Raw genomic sequence first — 23,206 nt, forward strand, 5'->3', positions numbered from 1 at the left:
TAGGGTATTTGACCAAAGCTCTGTTTTTTCCTCCGTTTATAATTTGTATTCATTTTTATGCTATGTGTTTTTTTTAAGATGTTTTGATACAGGCCATTTTAAAAATCTTTATTGAATTTGTTATCATATTACTTCTGTTTTATGTGCTGGTTTTTGGCCATGAGGCATATGGGATCTTAGCTCCCCAACCAGGGATCAAACCCATATTTCCCACATTGGAAGGTGATGTCTTAACCACTGGGCCACCAGGGAAGTCTCTCTGCTACTGTTTTAAAATGAGATTAATATTGTAAGGTTTTTAAAATAATTTTTGACATAAGATGTATGCATACAAAAATATAGATAGATAGTAGCATCATTAACAGTTATAAACTGAGGCAATTTCTATCTCTTTGTGGGATGGACAGACCTACCAATAGGCATATTCATTCACCTAACTCAGTCTTCTTTTAAAGTTATTGTCAAGTTTCAACATCCTACAGTTTCCTTGGTTGTCTCTGCCCCATGGCTGGTTCATGACACCAAACTTGTCGCTTTGGTGACAGAGCTGTCTCCACCCCTACCATGTTGTTGGTTTCTGTGTCCATCCCTGGGGGCACTGTGGCTGCCTTGATGGCAGAGTCTGTGCCCCGGAGCGTCATGCGTAATGGGTTCACATTTAGAGTGTCTCACACTCAGAGAGCTTGAAGAAAGCTGGCTTGACCTTAGGACTGGCATATAAATATTCTACCCTACTTCCAAACAATTTACATGGAAAGGGGGGAAAGACTTGCTCTTCTCTACTATCTTTGTAATTATTAAAGATCAGAGAAGTGAGTGAAAATGTGTATCTATTTGTAAAAAGACTTAGAAGTACAGTTGGGTAGGCCATCTAAATGATGAAAATTCACACGCGTGAATGAATATGGGATGAAGAGGCAAAGGGCATGTGTGAAATGGGGGTCAAGCTATGTCAGTATTAAATCCCAAAGCAAGCAAACAAAATACTATTAAACCCAAGTCCCTACTTCTTTTGTCCAAAGCTCTGCAGTAGGCATTGCAGAGGAAGTATTTTTAAGACATATTCTCTTGAGAATAAAACCTGGTCCTGAAGGAGATTTTAGTCCAACAGGGGAGATGTCATCAATACCCACACACATGCACACACATGCACACACACACACACACACACACACAGAATATTTAGTGTAACAGGCTCTCCCTGCCAAGGCTATAGAACACAGAGGAGGATTGGTGGGCAAGCTTCACTGAGTGGGAAGTACTTGAACTGACCTTCAAAGAAGGTGAAACATGGAAAGTTAGAGAGCAGACAAAAACATACTGAGACACATAATAAGACACTGAGGAAAAGTAAAGTCAAAAATAACCAGTGAATTCAACTGTGAGCAAGAAAAGGAAAAGAAATAAGAAAAAGCAAAGGCTGGTTGAGTTCTGACTGAAGCAACAAGAAGGACCTTAGACCAAATAGAAGTTTGGAATGATAGCATGTGCTGCTGAGGGGCTGAAAGATGAAAGGGTTACATGAGGGCTGGAAGGCAAAAGATGCTGTGGTGAAAGTTCCCTCACTTAGACGTGAACACACTGACCTCTTCCATTTCGAAGGAGTCCGGTGCTTTGCCTGAAAGACGGGACAAGCTCTTGAATTTATTAGTCTGAACTGAATTCTCCTTTCGAGTTCTGTCCTTGACTGACCCCTCAGCCACACAGGAAGGAGGAGCCTGTTTGGTCAGCATGGATGACTGAGGCCCCTGTTTGCTCAGAAGAGCTTGGGGAGGATGATGAGGTGTCAAGTTGTCACAGGCTTGAGGAGACCAATGCTCTGCCGAAGGAGACCAATGACTTTGGACATATTTCTTTGTCACAGCTGATACCTGTGCTCCATGCTCCCTTGTGTCTGTAGAGGTGATAGAAAATTTGTCTGTTGTCTTCAGTGACTCTGATGCTCCCAGATTATAATCCTTTCTAATGGTCTGCTTTGAGCCTTTTCTAAAAAGTTCACCTATTCTTCTTCGATGTTCTTTGGCTTGACTCACTGAGGTTCTTTGCACACCTTTCCCTTCATCTTCCTCTTCAGCTTTGTTCTGCAGGATGTTAACATCGTTCAGCAAAGAAGAAAAAGTGCTGGCCACGTGATCCAGTATTTCTAGCTGTCGGAAACGACCTGAATAATTCAAGAAACACACAATATTTAGTTTCAGTGAAACTGCATTAATGTAGTAAAAACTGAAGAGATTGAACACACTTGATTTTCAAGATGGGAAGGAGTTTACATTTCTGAAACTCAAGTTTTCCCTTAATATATATATCACTGGTTACTGTGGACAAGATTCCCCTATATAACAAAGTATCACTGTGTTATAGGGAAAGCGAATACTTTTTATATTTAGTAGAATATACATAACTATATAGATTCAAATACTTCCTATGTGTTAAACTATAAAAACTACAGACAAGGATGAATCTTGAGATTAATCTCATGTGTTTAAGTAAATGGCAGAGTAAACTCATTTCCTTCATATGAAGTAAGCTTGAAGATTCTTCCATAGCTTGAGACAGTCCCTATCATCACCATTATTACCTCCATCATCTCCAGCTACATCGGGGGTCCCCAACTTCTGGGATCTAATGTCTGATGATCTGAGGTGGAGCTAATGTATTAATAATAGAAATAAAGTGCACAATAAGTATAATGTGCTTGAATCATCCTGAAACCATCCCCCTCCCCTGCCTTGGTATGCGGAAAAACTGTCTTCCACAAAACTGGTTCCTGGTGTCAAAAAGACTGGGGACCACTGAATTTTACACCCTTCACTTGAGAGTGTGGAGGCGTCATGACATACGGAGTCAGAAGGCCTGGATCCAAATTCCAGATCAGCCAATATCTGGAAGTATGACCACAAAGTAAATGAATTAATAGATTCATGGTGTTTAGCCCTGTGCCTGGCACATAGTAAATGGCCAGTTTCTTATCTGGAGAATGAAGTAACAGTACCAGTCTTATGTATCTCTCACATCTGTTGGGAAAAGCACAATGCTAAATAGATATCAGCTAAAATTACAAATGTGCTCAGCTCAGAAAGGGAGTATATTGTCCTTAGTCTTCTAACAGAAGATAGTCGTTAAGGTGAAAATCCATTTACCTTTCCAAGCAAGCCAGCTCCTCAACTTCTAAGTCTTCCTGGATGATCTGTCCTCACTCATCCAGGCGATATGCAAGAACTGGCTTGATTAGTATGAGAGAGATCTAATGCAACAAGGGCTATCTGGGGACTATTTAGAAAAAACATTGTAAAAAATATTTTTGTATCTCCAGATAATAAAACCACAGTAATGGAAATGGAACACTCTTTTAAATTACAGAACCTTCTCTCAACACCAATGGTACATGCAGGGTTGCATAGATCAGCAGTGATCAAGGGCCCCATTGGTGTAGAAACTGTTCCGTATTCTGTTTGCACCATCATAGCAATGGTACAGATGTCTCCATTAGGCAATCATTGTGCCTATTTGTGTCCTTCACCTGAAAATGGAGATACTGACTATTCATCCCTCTAGTTCAATGTGATGGGCTTCTTATGGAGGACGATGATATTCTGTTGAGGCCTAGAGAAACTCTTGGGTTCCAGATGTTTTCAGAAACATTCTGGTTATACTTCCCACTTAAATTTAGTTGTAAGCTTAAGAACATGATTGAATCATCATTCCATTTTTATGATTGTGTTAGCATCCATTCTATAGAAGATTTTAATACTTAGACAAAGCCTGTCAATTTTAATGGGTTCAGGTAATTCAGAGAACATAACAGCATGAAGTGTCGGATGAGGATTTTTGTTTGTTTGTTTGTTTTGCTTTGGGGAACACTGAACAATGAACCAGTTCTCACCCCTTCAAGTTTGAACTTTTTGTACTGACTTTGAATGAGACATACTTTTCCATTCTGTCTTTGGGACAACCAACTAATTTTATTATTGCTTATTTTGCGTTTGACCTTCTCAGCTTTCTTGAGTTGAAAGTGTATTAGTAAGTGTTGAGTGAGAATAGTGACCATGCACTGTTAGCACAGGGCTAAGCGGTGGAAATAAGAGGGGGCCAGCAGTTACAGGATCGGGGGCTGACTTCTCGTTTCCCTATGATCCATGTGTCAATTTCATCTGTGAAATGTTTACTTCACAGATCAGCTCAAACAGTCCTCAAATATCGGTAAGTGTTGCTATTCTCCCCAAATCAAGAATAGATCAAGAATTTTGCATCTCTGTGCAGCTTGGAGAAGGAGACAACAAAGGATGATATTAATTTCTTCTAAAGGTAAAGAACCATTAGTTTGCAACACCTGCAGTTTTGCGTACTCTTTTTAAAAAATGTTATTGCTGAGATTTTGGACACCCATTTCACCCATGTGAAAACAGAGGAGACAGAAACTGAGATGAAAAACCTAAGCAAAACGTCTGTTCCAGATGTCTATTTGAGAGAAACACTTCATTTCTCTTGACTTTTCTTTCAGTGAATTTATTTAGAAGAGTTTATTTCGTTAATAGAAATTTGGCAGGTTCCCAGTCCAGAATTCTGTGAACTATTCCATGGAGGAGATATTCTTCAAGGCTCCTCTAAGAGAGGTTCTATATGGAAATGATTTTGAAAACACTGCACTGCACTCCCTCCAGGGAACTGAGAGTACAACTCAGCATATTAAACAAATCTTGCAGTAAATAAACTTGTTTAACTGCAAGCCATCTTTCTCCCGAATTGTTTGAGTACAGTACACATACCCCAAGAATAAGCTCAGTTGTGTCCTAGACAGTAATATTTCACTGACCACCAGCTGGAAAAAAATTGTAGCATGCATGATAACTATAAGATTTAAGTATGCATTAATCACTCAGTCATGTCCTACTCTTTGAGATTCCATAGACTGTAGCCTTCCAGGCTCCTCTGTCCATGGAATTCTCTAGGCAAGAATACTGGAGTGGGTAGCCATCCCCTTCTCCAGGGGATCTTCTCAGCAACGGGATTGAACCCGGGTCTCCTGAATTGCAGGCAGATTCTTTACCATCTGAGTCACCAAGGAAGTCTAGTTAATCCACAAATCTGAGATATGACATATGTATAATTACCAATCACAGCTTATGGTGGATAAGAGTGTTCCAAGCCTCATAGATGAGAAAATTAAGGTTTCACTTAGTGACCCATGATAAGTTTGCCAAATTCTGGGTTCTCTGACCTCTGGGTATGTGGCTACAGTATGTATTAGTGCTATTTACCAGTATAGTATTATCTTCTCTGCATGTAGTAGGATTGCACATCGTCACCCTTTTGGAGTTAAGTGTGGCCACATGATTTATTTTGGACAATGAAATCTGAACACACTTGATATGTATAAGTTCTGAGCAGGAGGCTTTAAGGCCTAGTGCCTGGTGTGCTGCAGTCCATAGGGTCACAAAGAGTTGGATGCAACTTACCAACTAAACAACAACAAATGGTTCTCTATTTCCACCTTTTCCCTGTTACTGCCAGCCAGTATGTTCCACACAGTGGAGTCAAGTCCATGGATAAGGAAAACATCATGGAACAGATCTCTCTTCCTCCTCATGGACTGTAGCCAGCCAGGCTCATCTGTCCATGGGATTCTCCAGGCAAGAATACTGGAGTGGGTAGCCATTTCCTTTTCCAGGGGATCTTCCTGACCCAGGGACTGAAACTGAGGCTCCTGCATCGCAGGCAGATTCTTTACCATCTTAGCCATCAGGGAAGCCCATCTTCCCCCTCATGTATATACCAGTCCACAGTGAACACAGAGAGTTATCAAGACATAAGCCTGTTTCTGTCTGAAGCCACTGAGCTCTGGGAGTTGATTGCTACTGCATAGATCTCCTGGCCCATCCCTCCTAGTACTGTGGTTCATCTGACTTCTCATAGCCACTGCTGAGATTCTGATGCCAAGTGGTCCTCACTTACTGTACAAGTTAGGGTTCTCAGTGTCCATTCGCTGCTTTTGAGCTTCAAGAAAAACACGGATGTTGATTCCTCTGGCTGCTGAGCCACAACCCAGGAATCTGGCTGGGATTCGAGTGCAGATATCTGGTTCATCAGCACCAAACCCCAGATCCAAGAGAATCTCCACTGGATCTTTTTCCCAAAATTCCAGCCATTCCGGAATGCTGCAGTGAAAATATGAATATCTTTATCCAGTAACAGTTCATTTAACCAAAAGTCATTTTTTCCCTAGTCACTTCACCCACTCAATCTTCCAGATATTTAGTAAAGGAAGAATCTGAATAGACAAAAACAGATGGTGTATTTACTAGAGCTCGTATATACTTCCTCAAAGGATAGTCCGTTACCCGCACTCAGGGACTGCTTGTCTGTACTTTACAATGAATTTACTTAACAGGTTTCCATTTCACAACATGGAAATGTTCAATTAGATGGAGCAAGGAGATTGCGGGACAAAAACCAGAAGCAGTGGAGTGATACCCACAAAAAATGGTAGATGATGTCAATATGAAACAGAAGGAAAAAAAATCCTGAAAACAGTAGAATGTTTTAAAAGAGAGATATTTTAAAAGAATATTTAAATTATTAAATATTAAAATAATTAAAAAGAGTATCAGTCAGGGGCATCCCTAGTCACACAAATTTGTTGAGGATATCACTAAATGGACACTGCAAGTCTGATCACAAACAATGAGTTTAAGTCCCTAGGTGGGGTTAAAATATGTTCTGTATTTTTTTGGACTTGGCTGAAAAGAAGTATTTTTTTCAAGTTGTTCTATTCAGTGTTGGCACTTAAAATGATACCCTTCAGTTATCTGGAAATTATATTTATATATACCACCTCACTTTCTAATCACTGAACTTTTTAGTGACTATGCTAGTGACTCTTTAAAACTCGTGGACTCCGTGGGAACCAGAACTTTTCATCAGGTTTTCTTAGGTTCATCTTTAAAAGCTTCTGTTTACCTTTACATGCAAGTCTAGGGAGCTTATCTGAGATAGCTTGGATAATTTTACTTTCATGATGCCAGCATTTAAATTGGATTAACTACAATTCATTTATTTAGCCATCCACACATTCAACAATAGCCACCTCTAGTCTCAGTTGGCAGGCCACCCAGCATCACGTTCCAACATCAAGTTCACACTTTCTTATGTGACATAGAGATCTTGTGCTTTGCCTCCTGATTCTACCAAGGAAGAAAAGACAAGCCAAGAACTACTACTGTGGGGCTTACATGGCTCAGGCTGGATCTTTTAATTATTGGAAAGAACTGGTGAACTGGGGGTGCCAATCATTTGATATTATAGAAAAAAATTTGAGGGAGAAAAAACTCCTACAAAAAAATCTAAAGTTTGAATGAAAGGTTTAATTTTTTATTTATTGACTTCATCTACAAATTTTTATCTTACTCATTTATACAAATATTCATTGAATGTCTGTGATGCGTCTCAGCTAGGCACCCAGGGGACAAAAAAGAACAAAAATAACATAATCTTGTTTTCTAGTGGCTCACATTCTCATGGCCAAGAATATAAGTATTGATTGATTTGTCATTAAAAAATATTTTCTACATCATTAACTTTTTATCTATATTTACCCATGTAAGAAAAACATAAAATACATTCACCTTGTTACGAATTATAATATCTTACATAAGGGTCTCTCTCCCCTTGGTTATTACCCCTTCCAATCCTGACTCCCTTCCTACTGAATTTATGTGTATCCTCCTAGGCATTTTTTTTTTATATAGTTACATATATGCTTTATAGTTTTCACTTGTTGGCTTTATAAACAGTAACTTATTCTATGTATCTTTCTGCATCTTGATTTTTTTCCTCTTAAAATATTACTTAAAGATCATTATAAGTTAGTAAAGTTGTCTCTGTCTATTCCTTTTATCACTATGTGGAATACCATAAAATGGGTGAGCCAATAGTTCATCTGGCCATTTCCCCAATGATAGATATTTAGTGCAACTTCACTGACTTTCACATTGTTCTTGCAGGTCGGAGTTTGGAAATCCTATATTCATTCTCTCATGGATTCATTCAACAAGTATTTCTCAAGTGCCTGTTTGTAATTTCATGAAACCCACTGTTGCACAAAACGATTTCTCTGGGTAAAAAGTGCCTGGAAATCACATACCTTTGTGGTATACTGGCAGCAGAATGGCAAGAGTTGAAACTGGTCCCTCTGGAGAGAGTGGGAGTTTCTGAAAACTGATGCAGAGATCTGCAGTTGGGGGAAATACCACTGATGAGATGTGTTGATTTAGAGGGTCCCCTGGGAGGTCACTGTGACTCTTTCCCTTCCAGAGCAAACACTTGCATTTCCTCTTCATTTCTCATCATCTCATAATGGCCACATCTTCGAAGAAGAGACTGCAGGCAGCGGAGGAATTGCTCCCCTCTTTAAGAGCGTTGTGTTACAGAAGGTGTGAGAATTTAGGTGTTAGGTGCCCGCTAGTGCTCATTACAAAGGTGACAGAATGTCTCACTTTTGACAGATGGCAAATCATTGGGGAACCTTTCAGGAAAACAGCTTTGCAAGGCACTAACTTTCAGAAAGAAGTTAAGATTATGGGATGAAAGAGGTACGGTAAGCATCTCTTTCAGAGGTCACTGAAGCATCTTCCCTTAATGGTGGAGGATTTCATATTGCATAGTTAACATTCCCCAGATGCTGTCATCCATGTGCAACTCTAGCGAACTCCTTTATTCTGTGTGTGTGCTCAGTTTGCTTAGTTGTTTCCGACTCTTTTGAGACCCCATAGACTGTAGCCCTCAACACTCCCTGTCCATGGGATTCTCCAGGCAAGAATACTGGAGTGGGTTGCCATTTCCTCCTCCAAGGGATCTTCCTGACCCAGGGATTGAACCTGTGTCTCCTTCATTGGCAGGTGGATTCTTTACCATTGAGCCACCTGGGCTCCCCTTTACTATAGTAAAAGCGAAAATGTGTGTCTCTCTATCCTAATAGGCAGTACAAGTCACTTGAAAGTGTTTCCAAACAGAATAGAACTGTTACAGTTCACTTTTATATAGCTTAGATATACTATAACTCATCTAGTTTCATCAAATATAATAGAAGTTGGCAAAAAATTATAATTTATTGAAGAATACAATGTTGATATCAATTATCCCAAGGCGACCAAATTATCTTACATGGGCTCCTGAATTTGCCTTAGTCCTGTCCATGTTTGGTAAGAATAGCTGGGCACTACCTATCTTTGTTCAATTGCTTCTCTGCCTAAGGCTGAGAAAGTGCACATTTCTGAAAAATAAAGATTCTGTTTTAATAGATGATTGAGCTTTCTGGGAGCCTTGGAGGGGCTTCCCTGGTGGCTCTGCTGCTGCTACTAAGTCACTTCAGTCATGTCCGACTCTGTGCGACCCCATAGATGCCAGCCCACCAGGCTCCTCTGTACCTGGGATTCTCCAGGCAAGAACACTGAAGTGGGTTGCCGTTTCCTTCTCCAATGCATGGGCTCAGACAGTATATAATCCGCCTGCAATGCAGGAGATGTGGGTTTGATCCTTGGATGGGGAAGATCCCCTGGAGAAGAGAATGGCTTCTTACTCCAGTATTCTTGCCTGGAGAATCCCATGGACAGAGGAGCCTGGTGAGCTGCAGTCCATGGGGTATAAAGAGATGGACACGACTGAGCGACTAACACTTTCACTTTTCTTGGAAGACAGACAGAAGATACCTTTCACTTTCTGCCTCCTCTCAGTGTGTCCTAGCCCTGCCACAATTTTTGTTTCACTCTGTGTTTGAGATTCATACCTTATTTTGTAATGTTCAGCAGAGCTACCCAGTCATTGGCCTGGACTTGGATCCAGGGGAAGCCACATATAGTCACAGTTCTAAGGAAGCTGGAAGAGCATGGGTGAGTCCTTGGCCTTGACTCTCATTTTCCTCTTCCACAAAAGGAGTTGCCTGAAGAATTTCTGTGGTCCCTATTTCTATATGGTTCTGTGAGTAGCAAAAACATACAATCTTCTAAGAGGGAAAAATTATGCCCAAGTAGCACTTTAGGTGTGAATTGATACAAGTTGGAAGAATACAGTATTGAATATTTGGTTTTCTACTAGTTTGAATGATCTGGAAAATGCAAGAGTGACTAGAATGGAGGAGGCAGAGTTCCCAGTCCTCCAATGCACATGGTCCACTCCAGTGGTTCTTAAACAGTGTGCTTCAGAATATTTGAAAGGCTTACAAAAACATTGATTTCTGACCCTTAGGTCCAGATTTTCTGATGCAGTGTGCTGAAGTGACTTGGTATTCTGTTAAGTTCACAGGTGATATTGCTGCTGCTGTTGGGACCATTTTGAGACCTAGTCTATCCTCATATTAGGAAACTCAAATTTCCAGTGCTTTCTACCTAGCACTGGAAATTATATGTAATACTGTCTAGTTAAAAGAAATGGCAACCCACTCCAGTGTTCTTGCCTGGAGAATCCCAGGGATGGGGGAGCCTGGTGGGCTGCCGTCTATGGGGTCACATAGAGTCGGACATGACTGAAGCGACTTAGCAGCAGCAGCAATAGCATGATAATCAATCACATTGGCAATATGAAAATATGAATGTAACTATTTTATGAATAGGTTCTCATGAATAGCTGAATTTTAGTAGAATACCATTTAGGAATATATTTTCATTAAATTCCCCCCTAAGTCAGCATTTACTGATTTATTTTGCTCACTCCTTTAGGACAATTAAAGAACCTCTATTTTTCTCAAGGCTGGTGAAAATAGTCTAGGCACTCTGGCTGAACCAGTGCCAAGATGCCAAGACCCATGGCATTACTAAGAGACCTCCTCACTTCCATTTCATTTATGAAAGATGTGTCAGTACAACCCTGGAGTGAAACAGCCATCCTGCCACCTACCTCATGTAGTCTTTCACAGTCATTTGAACCATTCCTTTTTCAGGAAAAGGAACTGCAACAAAAAAGAGGAGATGAGCTTAATTTCCTTGTTTTCTCATGGAATACTTTTCTCACCCTCAACTGAACCAACATGGGATTGATTTCCATATCCAAGATTGTTATCAACATGAGATACAAGGCGTCTGTACCAAACAAGACAGAATGTAATTAATGGCTAAATTGTGTGATAAGTCCTTGAGGAAATGGGGTAGTTGCTCAGTGAAGAGGGAAGTCAGTGGTGAATGAAGTAGTCAGCAAAGGTTTCATGGAGGAAGAAGTACCTGTCTTGGATTTTTAAGAATGGGAATAATTTGATAAATGGAAGAGGTATTGTCATGAAAGAAGAGGGTCTATAGCAATGTCAAACATAGTGATAGGGCTAAGCTGATTAGATCACAGGACATTTTGGGATATTCTCTCCTGGTACATAAGATTGAGGAGTAAGGACAGACGATACATGAAGGACCCAGCATACCTGGAGTATCTTCCAGTAATCTGTACCACCTAATCCTTACAACAGTCTTATGATTTAGCATCTATTCTTATCTTTCAGATAAGGAAATTGAGACTCACAGAAAGTTGAGTAATGAGCCCATGATCACACAGTCAAAAATAGCAGATCCAGGAATTTATCATTACCTTTATTATGTATTATAGCGATAATAAGTGGGTGCATGCTTAGTCGTGTCTGACTCTTTTTTGTGACCCCAAGGACTGCAGCCTACCAGGCTTCTCTGTCCATGGAATTTTGAGGCAAGAATACTGCAGTGGGTTGCCATTTCCTACTCCAAAGAATAGAACCCTTGTCTCCTGCATCTCTTGCATTGGCAGGTGGATTCTTTACCACTGAGCCACCTGGGAAGCTCATTATAACAATAATAAGTTACTATTTATTTAACATTATCTTTGTGTGAAGCAATGTACTAAGCATGTTACATGCACAAAATTTATCCATGAAATAAGTATCATTCATCCCCACTTAACAGAGAAGCAAACTGAGGCTCAGAGTAAGTGAATTTCCCATGGTCAGTAGGATGCAACCATTTATTTTTGTTTGTTGCTATTGTTTCAAGACACTGCACTGTCAACAGACTGTCTTGTAGCTGACCTGAAAGTCAGAAAGAAGAGTTTACATGTATGTGTCAGGACATGGGAAACCACAAAAAGTTTTTCAGCAAACAAGTACATGTGAGAAAGATGATGCTGAAAGTCCATTTGCCTGGTTAGTGGTGCTGAGGACAGAATAGAAGAGTTACATGTCAGATGCCAGAGAGGCCTATTCAGGGGCTGATGCAGTACTCAGAACCTGTTTCGTGAGATAACCCTGTAGCAGACATCTGCGCTTTCAAGGTGAATGACCATTATTATAATAAATATGTGACATTTCTTATCTGACTCAAACTTATGAACCAAATTAGAAATGAACATAGAGTCCAAATTCCAGTCTTTTTTGCCTGTTATATCTATAGTTTTAAAAATATGGGTTTTAGCAAAGGAATTCTTTTACAAATTTCCAGTAATTAAATTATGTAAAAGGAGTGTTGTTCTGGACAAAGTGGAATACCACTTAGCTCTTTTTTTACCCTGTGAGTCACCTCCAAGATCCACAGTTTGAAAAACATCATCTGTTCAAATGTCTCATTTCGGTGTTGTGTGCGTGCTAAGTCACTTCAGTTCTGTCTGAATCTTTGTGACCCTGTGGAATGTAGCCCCCCAGGCTCCTCTGTCCATGGGATTCTGTAGGCAAGAATACTGGAGTGGGTAGCCTTTCCCTTCTCCAGGGGATCTTCCCAACCCAGGGATTGAACCCAGGTCTCCCACATTGCAGGCGGATTCTTTACCAGCTGAGCCACAGGGGAAGCCCAAGAATACTGGAGTGGGTAGCCTATCCCTTCTCCAGTGGATCTTCCTTGCAGGTGGATTCTTTACCAACAGAGCTATCAGGGAAGTCCTGATGGAGCCACCTGGAAGGCAGTACTAATCCATGCTGGACTCTTGCTCGCTGAATTCAGCCTCAGAGCTGCTCAAATCATAAAACCAATGCCAATTGATTGAAGTTGTCACATGGAAAGAAAGCCTATTTGCTGCTTTATTAATCATGTTATAGACGCAAGCACGGTACAATTTTTGGCAGTCATGTTGTAATGACTTGATGAATTCAATAATAGGTTGTCCAAAATGAAAGGTTAAAATAAATATTTATCATTTTAAGCAGTTATTTTTTTTCTATTTCTCTCCCCCCTTTCATCTATTGCTTTGCATATATCTTACAAAGTCAGCCTCCATTTGTGCTTATCCAGAGAATTTTGGAGTTTCTGAGCAGCATTTCTCACATAAAATATTCTAGAGTTCTAGAATATCTGGCTTCATATTCTGCCAGTGTCACCACTCTTGCCACTACATCAGTCTTTTCTGGTTGTTGGCTATTGAGCTGGATTTCCTGGAACTTGTGAATGAACGTGTACATCCAGACCAGGGGGCTGACATTGTGGTCACGGAAAATTGCTCAAACTGTCAGAGAGGAAATGACCCGTTTCAGATATTGATGAAAAGAATTAGCACAGCCTTGTTGGGTTTTCAAAAGCCGTAGCCCCATAGAAAATCTAAGTCATCCAGAAACTACCATGTCCCTACACCCAGGGCTTCCTCATGGGATTCTAGTGTCCACACAGATTTAGTGGTCATGTTCCATGGATCACACACCGCAGCTCTTGCTGTCCAGCTTCAGGACTGACCTGGTTGCCAGGAAACCCAGGGCAGCCCCACAGGGGAAAAGGAGCCCCTAAAGATAACATATTTTCTAGGGAATGTGCCAAGTGGACCTGCTAGTTCACAGTGGGGGAGTCTTATGGTTTGATGACACACACATGAAAGCCTTACACAGTTATAGCATCAGCAGAGGAAAGGCTTTCTCTCCTTCCACTTTATGGCTCCCTTTAAGGCCCAGACATTGCTGATGATTAGGGGCTGGGCGAGATGTTTGACTCTCCTTACCCGAACCCCACTCTCACTAATGTTCAGATACAGCTTTTACAGCTTTTGTTAGACTCATCATCCTCTTTCGTCTTGATCTTGTTTAAAATGACACAAATGTCAATCTCTATCCAATATATTCAGATGCGTAGACTTCTCTGCTACCAAGCTCAGATTTAAACTCACTAGATAAGCCTGATTTTTAAAATTACAATACAATGATCAGAAATTAAGCAGCTTCACTGGTTTCATTTCCATGTTGCATCAGGGCTCCCGGTGTCCTAGGAGACCAAGGGGCATTTTCAGTGTTGTTACGTGTTTACCTCCTGTGGTGACTGTGGAAGCAGCAGCTGGCCTTCCCAGTGCTTGGACCCACACAGGTGAAACTTGCACAGGACAGCGTGAGACTATTATTCTATGCCTGCCTGAGGGCTTTTTGGTTTTAGTTTTGTTTTTGTTTTCCACTTCGTTGATGTATAAAGTAAATTTCCTGGAACCTGAAGACAGGCTTGTTAGGGTCAGCCCCTTGCAATTTTGCCTGTTTTCAATAATTAGCCAGAAGCTGGTAGTCTAGTTCTCAGGAGCATTGGGATTTTCATTAAGACCCAGAAGATCCAGCGCAGTTCTCTTCAGGGCAGCCTCTGTTAGGCGACACGCTCTGCAGTTCTCTGCAGTCTCTCCTAGTCTGCCTGGTTCATTAGCACTCACCTGACTGGCTTCTGGAAGCATTGGAGTCTGGGACCTCTAATCAGAGCACGAATTTGACACCCAGGGAATGTCATCATGGGACAAACAAACTGCTCCTGTTACAAACAAACTGTTCCCCAAGCTTCTGCAGGTAGAAGAAGTGGGGCTACTACAGATGGGCCTGTGCTCACCACATAAGCCTGCTGCTGGTGCTGGTTTAGTTGCTGAGTTCTGTCTGACTCTTGTGACCCCATGGACTGCAGCCCGCCAGGCCCCTCTGTCCAAGGGATTCTCTAGGGAAGAATACTGGAGTGGGTTGCCATTTCCTCCTCCAGAGGAAATGCCAAGTCCCTTCAGTTGTGCCCAGCACTTTGCAACCTTATGGATTGTAGCCCACCAGGCTTCACTGTCCATGGGATTCTCCATGAATACTGGGGGCAAGAATACTGGAGTGGGTTGCCATGCCCTCCTCCAGAGGACCTTCCTGAACCAGGGCTTGAACGTCCGTCTCTTGTCTCCTGCGTTGGTAGGCGGGTTCTTTACCACTAGTGCCACCTGGGAAGCCCTTTTTACTGCTAGGCCTCCTCAGTTCCACACTGGCTTCTTCTCTGGGTGTTTGGTTCTGTATTTTCTCCATTTCTTTATCCTTCCAAGATAGTACTCTTGTTAGATTTTTAAAACCAAATTTTACTCTCTAAAGGCATGGAGGCAACAAAGAAAAAATTAAGGTCCTCCTATTTTTGAGATTCCTAAGGGCTGATCTGAAGGAAAATTAAAGTGAGAAAAAAATTTCCCTGCTCTACTGAATACGTCTCATTGCATGGGTTAAAATGCCAGTTCTGATTCCCTTTCAGATACTTGAGTCTCCAGCCATCCTCCCTACTGTTAGGTGGACTTCTGCCATCTGAAGCAGCAGACACTGCACTTAACCCTGCAAAATGTATTACTGGAGAAGATGTAGTGAGATATGCAGAAGGCACTAATTAGCACCTTTATTGGCTTGGAAAGCATTTTTTATTTTGGTTTTCCTAAGCATCTCTAACTGATTCATGGAAGACATTTGGTTCTTTGGAATATCGTCCAATAGACTAATCAAATTACATTTTCACAGGGCTCTAAAATAATAGCATTCTGCGGCTTTCTGTATATTTAACTCCTGCATGACCAAGATAGTAGAGGCAGTTAAAAGGGTTTGTTTGCCTCGGCTGGCAATTTATTAAGCTATATTCTTACAAAGAAGAGACTCTGGCATTCTCCCTGACCCTCATGCTCAGAACTTTAAAGCTAATTGTGATGCTTTGCTTCTGTTCAACCAGATAGTTGTTTATTTTACAGGTGCTGTGGATTCTTCCTCTCTATTCCTCTGCTGACACCCAGCCCAAGCCTGAGATCAGCTTCTTCCCAAAGCATGTGCCCTCTTCCCATTGCCAGGATGAACACTGGAACCTGTCCTTTCTCTTCTCAGAAACCATTCCTAACTCATGACAATAGAGATGGCAAATGTGAGACACCTGCTTCAGCTCCCCAGTGCAACACCAGTGGGGTTATTAGTTATTATTCATGACCCTCTATTCAGGTGAACAAAGATATGGCTTCACAATTCTACTCAACACAGACCCCGGCTGTGCACCACCCATCCTTTCCCTGGAGCCTGAGATGATATTTCTTTGCCATGTCTGTGCTAAGAAAAGGTGATACTCTCTTTCTGGATTTTAAGGCATTTATAAACTGATCACACCTTATTTGACAGAAAAATATCTCCCTTTGCTCCTAGCATGAGACCTTCTCTCTAGTTGTACCATCTTCTGCATGCTTTCCTGCACAAATTCAGTTTACTTCTGCTTCTATGCCTTTGTTCAAGCTCCTATTGGTTCCAGGAAATGACATTATCATGCTTTGTCTCTTTATTTTTTCAAAACTATACTCCTCTTTGATTGACTAGCTCAAGTCTCACCTTTTCTTTGGAGATTTCCCAATCTGAATAAATCATCTTTATTATGGACCAGTTTTTACTAAGATATCTTTATGTTGACTAGGTTTAGGGAAATCAGCTGTATTAGAGATGATTCTTGCCTCAGTGATCTTTACAATTTTGTTAATAAGATGGATCATATCTTACTAATTTGAGGCAGTACAGACCAAGTGTCATAAGCATAGAAACTATGATGGATGTGACTGGTGTTCAGAAGGCAATTTGAGTCTCTTAGGGCAGATGTCAGGAAGGGCCTTACAGAGGACATGGCACTTGGGTAACATCTCAAAAGAAGAAGGAGAGGTAAACAGAACAAGAAAGACTTTAAGACAGGAAAAACTGGATGAAGAAAGAGAATGGACTAGGGATGTAATGAGAGGAGATAAGACTAGACAGTCTTGTAGAAAATTGGTATAGGTTATATTCATACTGTAATGGCCCTGAAAAGTCAGAGTAACATACTTGAGAGCAGGAGTCATATATTCTACATCTTTGCATCCTTCACCTTGCACAATTCTCTGCTTTGAATGCTTTCATTTGAAAAGCATTATTTTTCAATATGTTCATCTCTAACACATTTTCTAATGATGTTTTCAAAGGGAACATCTATTATGTTACACTGGATTTACTTTAACCTATTCCTATAATATAGGTCACAAATTTAGAACTTGATTTAGCAAGTTCTTATTATTAAAAAAATTCCTCTGGAAAGGGATAGGTTTACTCTTCAGGGACCTCTCTGAAAAACAGTGAAGAAATGTCTAAATAGTAAAAATGGCAAATGAATTAAGCACCTATCATGTAATCTATGGCACAGAGCAGAACGTTGACAGAACCTGTCTCGTGCTGTTGAAGTTGGCTCTACTTTTTTCACTCTCAGTTATGTGTGGATGTGTTATTAAACAAGAATATGATATATAAAACTGCATGTCAGCTCATGCTTTTGGTGTACATGTCTGCCCAGGTAGCATCAGGATGGTGTGCTCCACAGGCAGACAGAGCTGATGTCAGATTTGTACTCTGTGTGGCCCTGGGTTTGCCACACATCAGCTCCTCCCTCCAAGCTTTCTTATACAGTTTTACAGTGGAATCTGGGAATAAGGGTGAGTCAGCAGCCTAAGAAGAGGACCCTTAACATCCATGACGATGATCCCTGTAGCACTACCAGTGACCCCAAAGAGGCTCTGAATGTCCTACTGTGTCTGTGGTTAAAGGAAGGTCTGTGGATCCTTATGGAGCCCAAGCCAAGAATCTGACTTGTTTGCCCGTGAAGTTGGTGACCAAGAGGAGTTAGTCTGCACCCATTGATGGTGGTTCTTAGAAAGGAAAAAGAGAAGGAAACTGAAGGATGCCCATGGGGCTCTTTCCTGTAAGTTATCCATGTGTCCTGATCAGAGGTTCCCTGAAGATATGTAAAAAGGAGACTGTGGGACCACTCCGCTAATATGCCCTAATGTTTGTCAGAAGACAGGGCAGAAAGTACAAAACCATGCCTTGCGAAGACTCGGGATATAAGTAGTATGGGCAGATGTCCAACTTTTGGTAACTCTTGATATTCATATGGAAAGAAGGAGCAAGGGCCTAAAGGTAATTTTCATAAAAGGAGCATCCCAAATGATTTCTATCAGTAAGTGAACCTGGGTAAGCAATGTTTCAATGAAAGAGACTTCAAAGTCTCTTGAGACTTTGAAGAGACTTGAAAGAGCCTTCAAAATCTCTCTCAAAGCCTCAAGAGACAAGGCCCTAGAGGGAGATCCAGGCTCTGCTGATGGCTCTGGGAAGCCAGGGAAAGTGTCACAAGCACCTCAGGACCTCTTGGTCACCGGATCATTCCCATCAGCCAATACACCTGGTGTAATAGCTCTCATCCCCAGAAAAAGAACATCTTTTGTCTCTACCTCTCCTCCAGCTATCTTTTTAGTCACTGCTCCCTTTTGCCTCATCACTCCTCCAAATACTTTTCTGTCTCCACGTCCTCTACTCCGATTTCTCACTTGAAGGTCATATAACCGGCCTTTCTCTCCAACTATTCCTCTGAAATAGCTCTTTTCAAGGTCACCAGTGACCTAATTGTCAAACAATTCTCATTTCTCATCATATATAACCCGTTAATGACAGTTGACAGTGTTGATCATCCCCTCCTTGACACCTTAACTTTACTCATCTTCCAGACACTTTTCTCCTTTTCCTCATTTTGCTTCATGACCTTCTCCTCTTTCTCCCTTGCTGGTTTTTCTGTATCTCTCAGGCTTCTTCTCTGTCTCTATGCACTTGCTTGGTGACCTTATTTGAACTTCTGGGTTATCATCATCTATATGCCATCTAGACCCAAACAGTTATCTATTAATTCCTGGACTTTCTCCCTGAACTCGAGATTGGTATTTTCAATTTGTACTAATATATCCCTATTTGGGGCTTCCCTTGTAGCTCAGTTGGTAAAGGATCTGCCTGCAGTGCAGGAGACCTGGGTTCAATCCCTGGGTTGGGAAGATCCCCTGGAGAAGGAAATCTCAACCCATTCCAGTATCCTTGCCTGGAAAATCTCATGGACAGAGGAGCCTAGTGGGCTGCAGTCCATGGGGTCGCAGAGTTGGACACGACTGAGCGACTAACACTAACACTAACTGATCCCTATTTATTAGTATCTCTTTAGGTTTCTATTAGGTATTTGAATCATAGCATGCCTAAAATTGCATCTTTTATCTCAAGCCTGATTCTTCTATGTTCTTCCCATTCCAATAAATGATCATGCACCCTGCCCAAATGCTTGGGCAAAATTTACTGCGATCATCCTTGGCTTTTCTTTCTCTCTTTTATATTCTATATCCACAAGCATATCCTCCCCTACTTATATTCCAAATATATCCAGAATCTAACACTACTCTCTGCAGCATTTGCTATTGCCCTGGTCTATGCCCTCATCTTCTTTTCCATAAGTTATTTCCTTAGCCTCCTAAGGGGGCTCCCTGGTTCCACCTTTTCTCCAACAGAATTTATTTTCCAAGTAGCCACTACAGCTGTCCTGTTAAAAAGAACCAAGGCTATGCCACTACTTTGTATAAAACATTATACAAATGTTTTTGTATAAAACATTTTCCCTTTGAGTAAAAGAAAGATTTTTACAGGGATATAGCCCTAAATTATGTGACCTCTGAATAGTTCTTTAACTCATATCTCTTTGCTGTATTCCTTGCTCACTTAGCTGCAACTATTTAGGCCTCCTTGCTATTCTTAAAATACAGAGAGCACATCCGCATCCCAGGGCCTTTGCACATTCTGTCTCATGTGCCTGGAACAGTTCATCCTACAAATAAGCAAATTCAGGTAGCTGCTCAAAGGCACTTTATCTGAGACATTTAACCTCACTGTCTATACTCCTGGCATATTATATATTTATTTTTTTTTATTGTGTCTATCTCCACTGCATCTTTTTTCTTCAGTATCTCCAATATTAATGGAGTATCCAGTTTGTATGAGGCAGTCTATGCATATTTGTTAAATAACTGGAGAATGGAATAAAACGGAATCTGTCAGAAGTTTTGTGTACTTATGGGTGTGGAAATGGAGTTGATAGCATATTTGTTCTCTAGTCTCCAGACTAAGTCTAAGACTCAAAGAGAGATATGGGTTGCAGGAAGAAGCTGAAAGTTGATTCCCATCATGAGTTTTGCGTGACCCAGAACATTAGTGATGCTACCTAGATCCACACATGCAGTATAATAGAAAAGAGTGTCTCCATAAATTCTGTAAGAATTGGAGCACCAGAGGAACACAAGAAGAATGGACACTCAGGAAGTGATGAGACATGAACTGTCCATATGTTGACACCCAGGAAACTCTGTTAGAGTAGAAGCAGTGACAGTGGAAGTCAATTCTTTCATAAAAGAATGTGAGGCATCTTCTGTTGGCTCCCAGAAATACTAATATTTACAGGGGATACTTTACAATAGACCCTGTGACACCAAGATAGAGGCAATAATCTCTCAGAATTGGTGGACTAATTTCATTGTAATGTAATGTTTACCCACAGGCTGGAGAAACCTGAGGCAAATTTGAGTTATAGGAGTTATTTATAGATTAATTTCAGAATATCTTTTTATATCTTCCGCTATATGTTTTTTAGTTAACAATTTAAAAATATTTATGCACCTCAAGTATAAATGAAATAAGGTTTTATCAGTATAAAAAAATTCTAAATTTAGGAAGTGTCCCTTTTTGCTATCCAAACTTGGCTCACAGAAATAAGGAAAGTCTAGGGAGAAAATTAACAGCCACAGATTTACACCGGTATGTGGTATACTGGTTTCTGGTAAGAAAAGAATAAACTTTGAAATCAAACAGACTTGAGTTCAAATCACGTTTCCACCTCTTTGGCTTTATGTGGTTTTGGGAAAATCTCTCAACTTTACTGAGTCTCTGTTTCTTCAGTATTTAATGAAATTAATCAATCACCTTGTTTGAGGAGTACATCATAATAGTTTTCAAATATGCAATAAACACTCAATATATGATAATTATTACTCATAATACTCAGAATTATTATAACTTTTGAGACTGATATGTATAGAGACCAGAAACCTAGTGAGCCTCAGGAAAAAAAACAGAATTTTCCAACTATTAAGCATTCATTTCTTAGTCATGTCAATTTTCTAAGAGCTTAGTTTCTTATAATTTAAAATTTCTAGAGTTAAGGTAGAATGACTTATGACTTGCCAGAAAATTCTCTGATGCATCTTTTTTGTTTTTAATTTTAAGATCCAGATGTGGCCATTTTGTATTTCTACAGATACTTGATTGACATTTAAAAATTAGCATTGTCTCACTGTAGAAATTTTAAGTTCACGAGAACTGAGCTGTGGCCCTGAAAGCTGGTACAAGAGTCAGAAGAGCTGGGAGTGGAAGTGGTTGCCAGGAAGCTGACCCACTCTGCTAATGCTTTGACTTTTCCAGCAGGGATGCTGATGCAGAGCTTTCCTCTCAGGATGCTCCCAGGGGCATCCATGCATAACATGGACAGTAATTCATACTGTAGTCTAGAGAGGCCACGTGGCTGCAGAGTCAGACAGACCCATGTTCAAATCTCAACTCACTTTCCTCCTGACTGGTTACTTTGAGCAAGTTACTTAACCTTCCTGAGCTTTATTTACCTCTTTGCAAAAGTTAATAATGGTGATATCTGCCTCAGAAGATGGTTCTGGTAAATGAGATAATATGCATATAGGGTACCTAGCCTGTGTGCCCTTGACACGTATTAATTTCTTTCTCCTCTGAGTTTTACTGAAGACACTGAACTGCCAAGGGTTAAGGGGCCTTACCTAGCATAACGGTGGTGAAAAAGATGGGCCAACCAGATTCCAGCTGAACAAAAATTAGAATTTAGGGAGCCACAGAGCATCATGAAAGCCAAAGAATCACCATAAGAAGCCAAGACCTGACCTTGGCCATCTCAAAACAGAGGAGGAAATCAGCAACAGAGCCACTGAAACCTTATTCCACCTCTTCATTTTATCTGAGGCCCACTAGAATGCTTTCCATGAGAGGTACAGGGTCACGTGAAAGATGAGTAGGCACTTGGATGTTGTTGCTACTTTAATGAAGAAAGCCTCAGAATTATCACTGAGAGAAGCAAACAGCAGAATGATTTCTACTTGTAGTTGGTTGAATAGTATCCACCCAAATTTCACTTCAGTATTTGAAATGTCACTTCAGAATTTGAAATTTCACTTTAAAATATATCCTTTATCTGGAAACAGGGTCTCTGCAGATATAACTAGTAAAGATGAGGTCATACTGGGTAAAGGTGAGACTTAAACCCTAAATCCAATGACTGGTGTCCTTAAGAGAAGAGAAGAAGACTCAGTGGGGAAAGTCAGCCATGTGAAGACAGAGGCGGAGGATGCAAGGATGAAAGGGATGCCAGGGTTGATGGGAGCCATGAGAAAGAGACCAGGCAGGCCTCTTCCAGAGAGCCTTCAGAGAGAGAATAACCTTGCTGACACTTGGTTCAGACCTTCAGCCTTCACAACTGTGAGAGAATGAATTTCTGTTTTTAAGCACCAGTGCAGTTCAGTTCACTTGCTCAGTTGTGTCCAACTGTTTGTGACCCCATGAATTGCAGCATGCCAGGCCTCCCTGTCCATCACCAACTTCCAGAATTTATCCAAATTCATGTCCATCGAGTTGGTGATGCCATCCAGCCATCTCATCCTCTGTCGTCCCCTTCCCCTCCTGCCCCCCAATCCCTCCCAGCATCAGGGTCTTTTCCAATGAGTCAACTCTTCACATGAGGTGGCCAAAGTACTGGAGTTTCAGCTTCAGCATCAGTCCTTCCAATCAACACCCAGGACTGATCTTTAGAATGGACTGGTTGGATCTCCTTGCAGTCCAAGGGACTCTCAAGAGTCTTCTCCAACACCACAGTTCAAAAAGCGTCAATTCTTCGGCGCTCAGCTTTCTTCACAGTGCAACTCTCACATCCATACATGACCACTGGAAAAACCATAGCCTTGACTAGATGGACCTTTGTTGGCAAAGTAATGTCTCTGCTTTTGAATATGCTATTTAGGTTGGTCATAACTTTCCTTCCAAGGAGTAAATGTCTTTTAATTTCATGGCTGCAGTCACCATCTGCAGTGATTTGGGAGCCCC

General features: G+C 40.9%; 1 protein-coding gene across 1 annotated transcript in view; it reads right to left on the reverse strand.

Moving 5' to 3' along the window:
- The window catches only part of CCDC129 (coiled-coil domain containing 129), a 123,429-nt gene that overhangs the window by 63,857 nt on the left and 36,366 nt on the right, over positions 1-23,206 (reverse strand). Inside the window, exons 6-9 of the mRNA XM_010829392.1 lie at positions 10,888-10,939; positions 8,141-8,227; positions 5,953-6,155; positions 1,587-2,161 (exon numbers count right to left, since the gene is read on the reverse strand). Of these exons, the coding sequence (XP_010827694.1) occupies positions 1,587-2,161; positions 5,953-6,155; positions 8,141-8,227; positions 10,888-10,939 (917 nt within the window). The remainder of the gene's footprint in view (positions 1-1,586; positions 2,162-5,952; positions 6,156-8,140; positions 8,228-10,887; positions 10,940-23,206) is intronic.

This window comes from Bison bison, unplaced genomic scaffold, assembly GCF_000754665.1.
Source record: "Bison bison bison isolate TAMUID 2011002044 unplaced genomic scaffold, Bison_UMD1.0 scf7180017858770, whole genome shotgun sequence".
Lineage (NCBI taxonomy): Eukaryota > Metazoa > Chordata > Mammalia > Artiodactyla > Bovidae > Bison > Bison bison.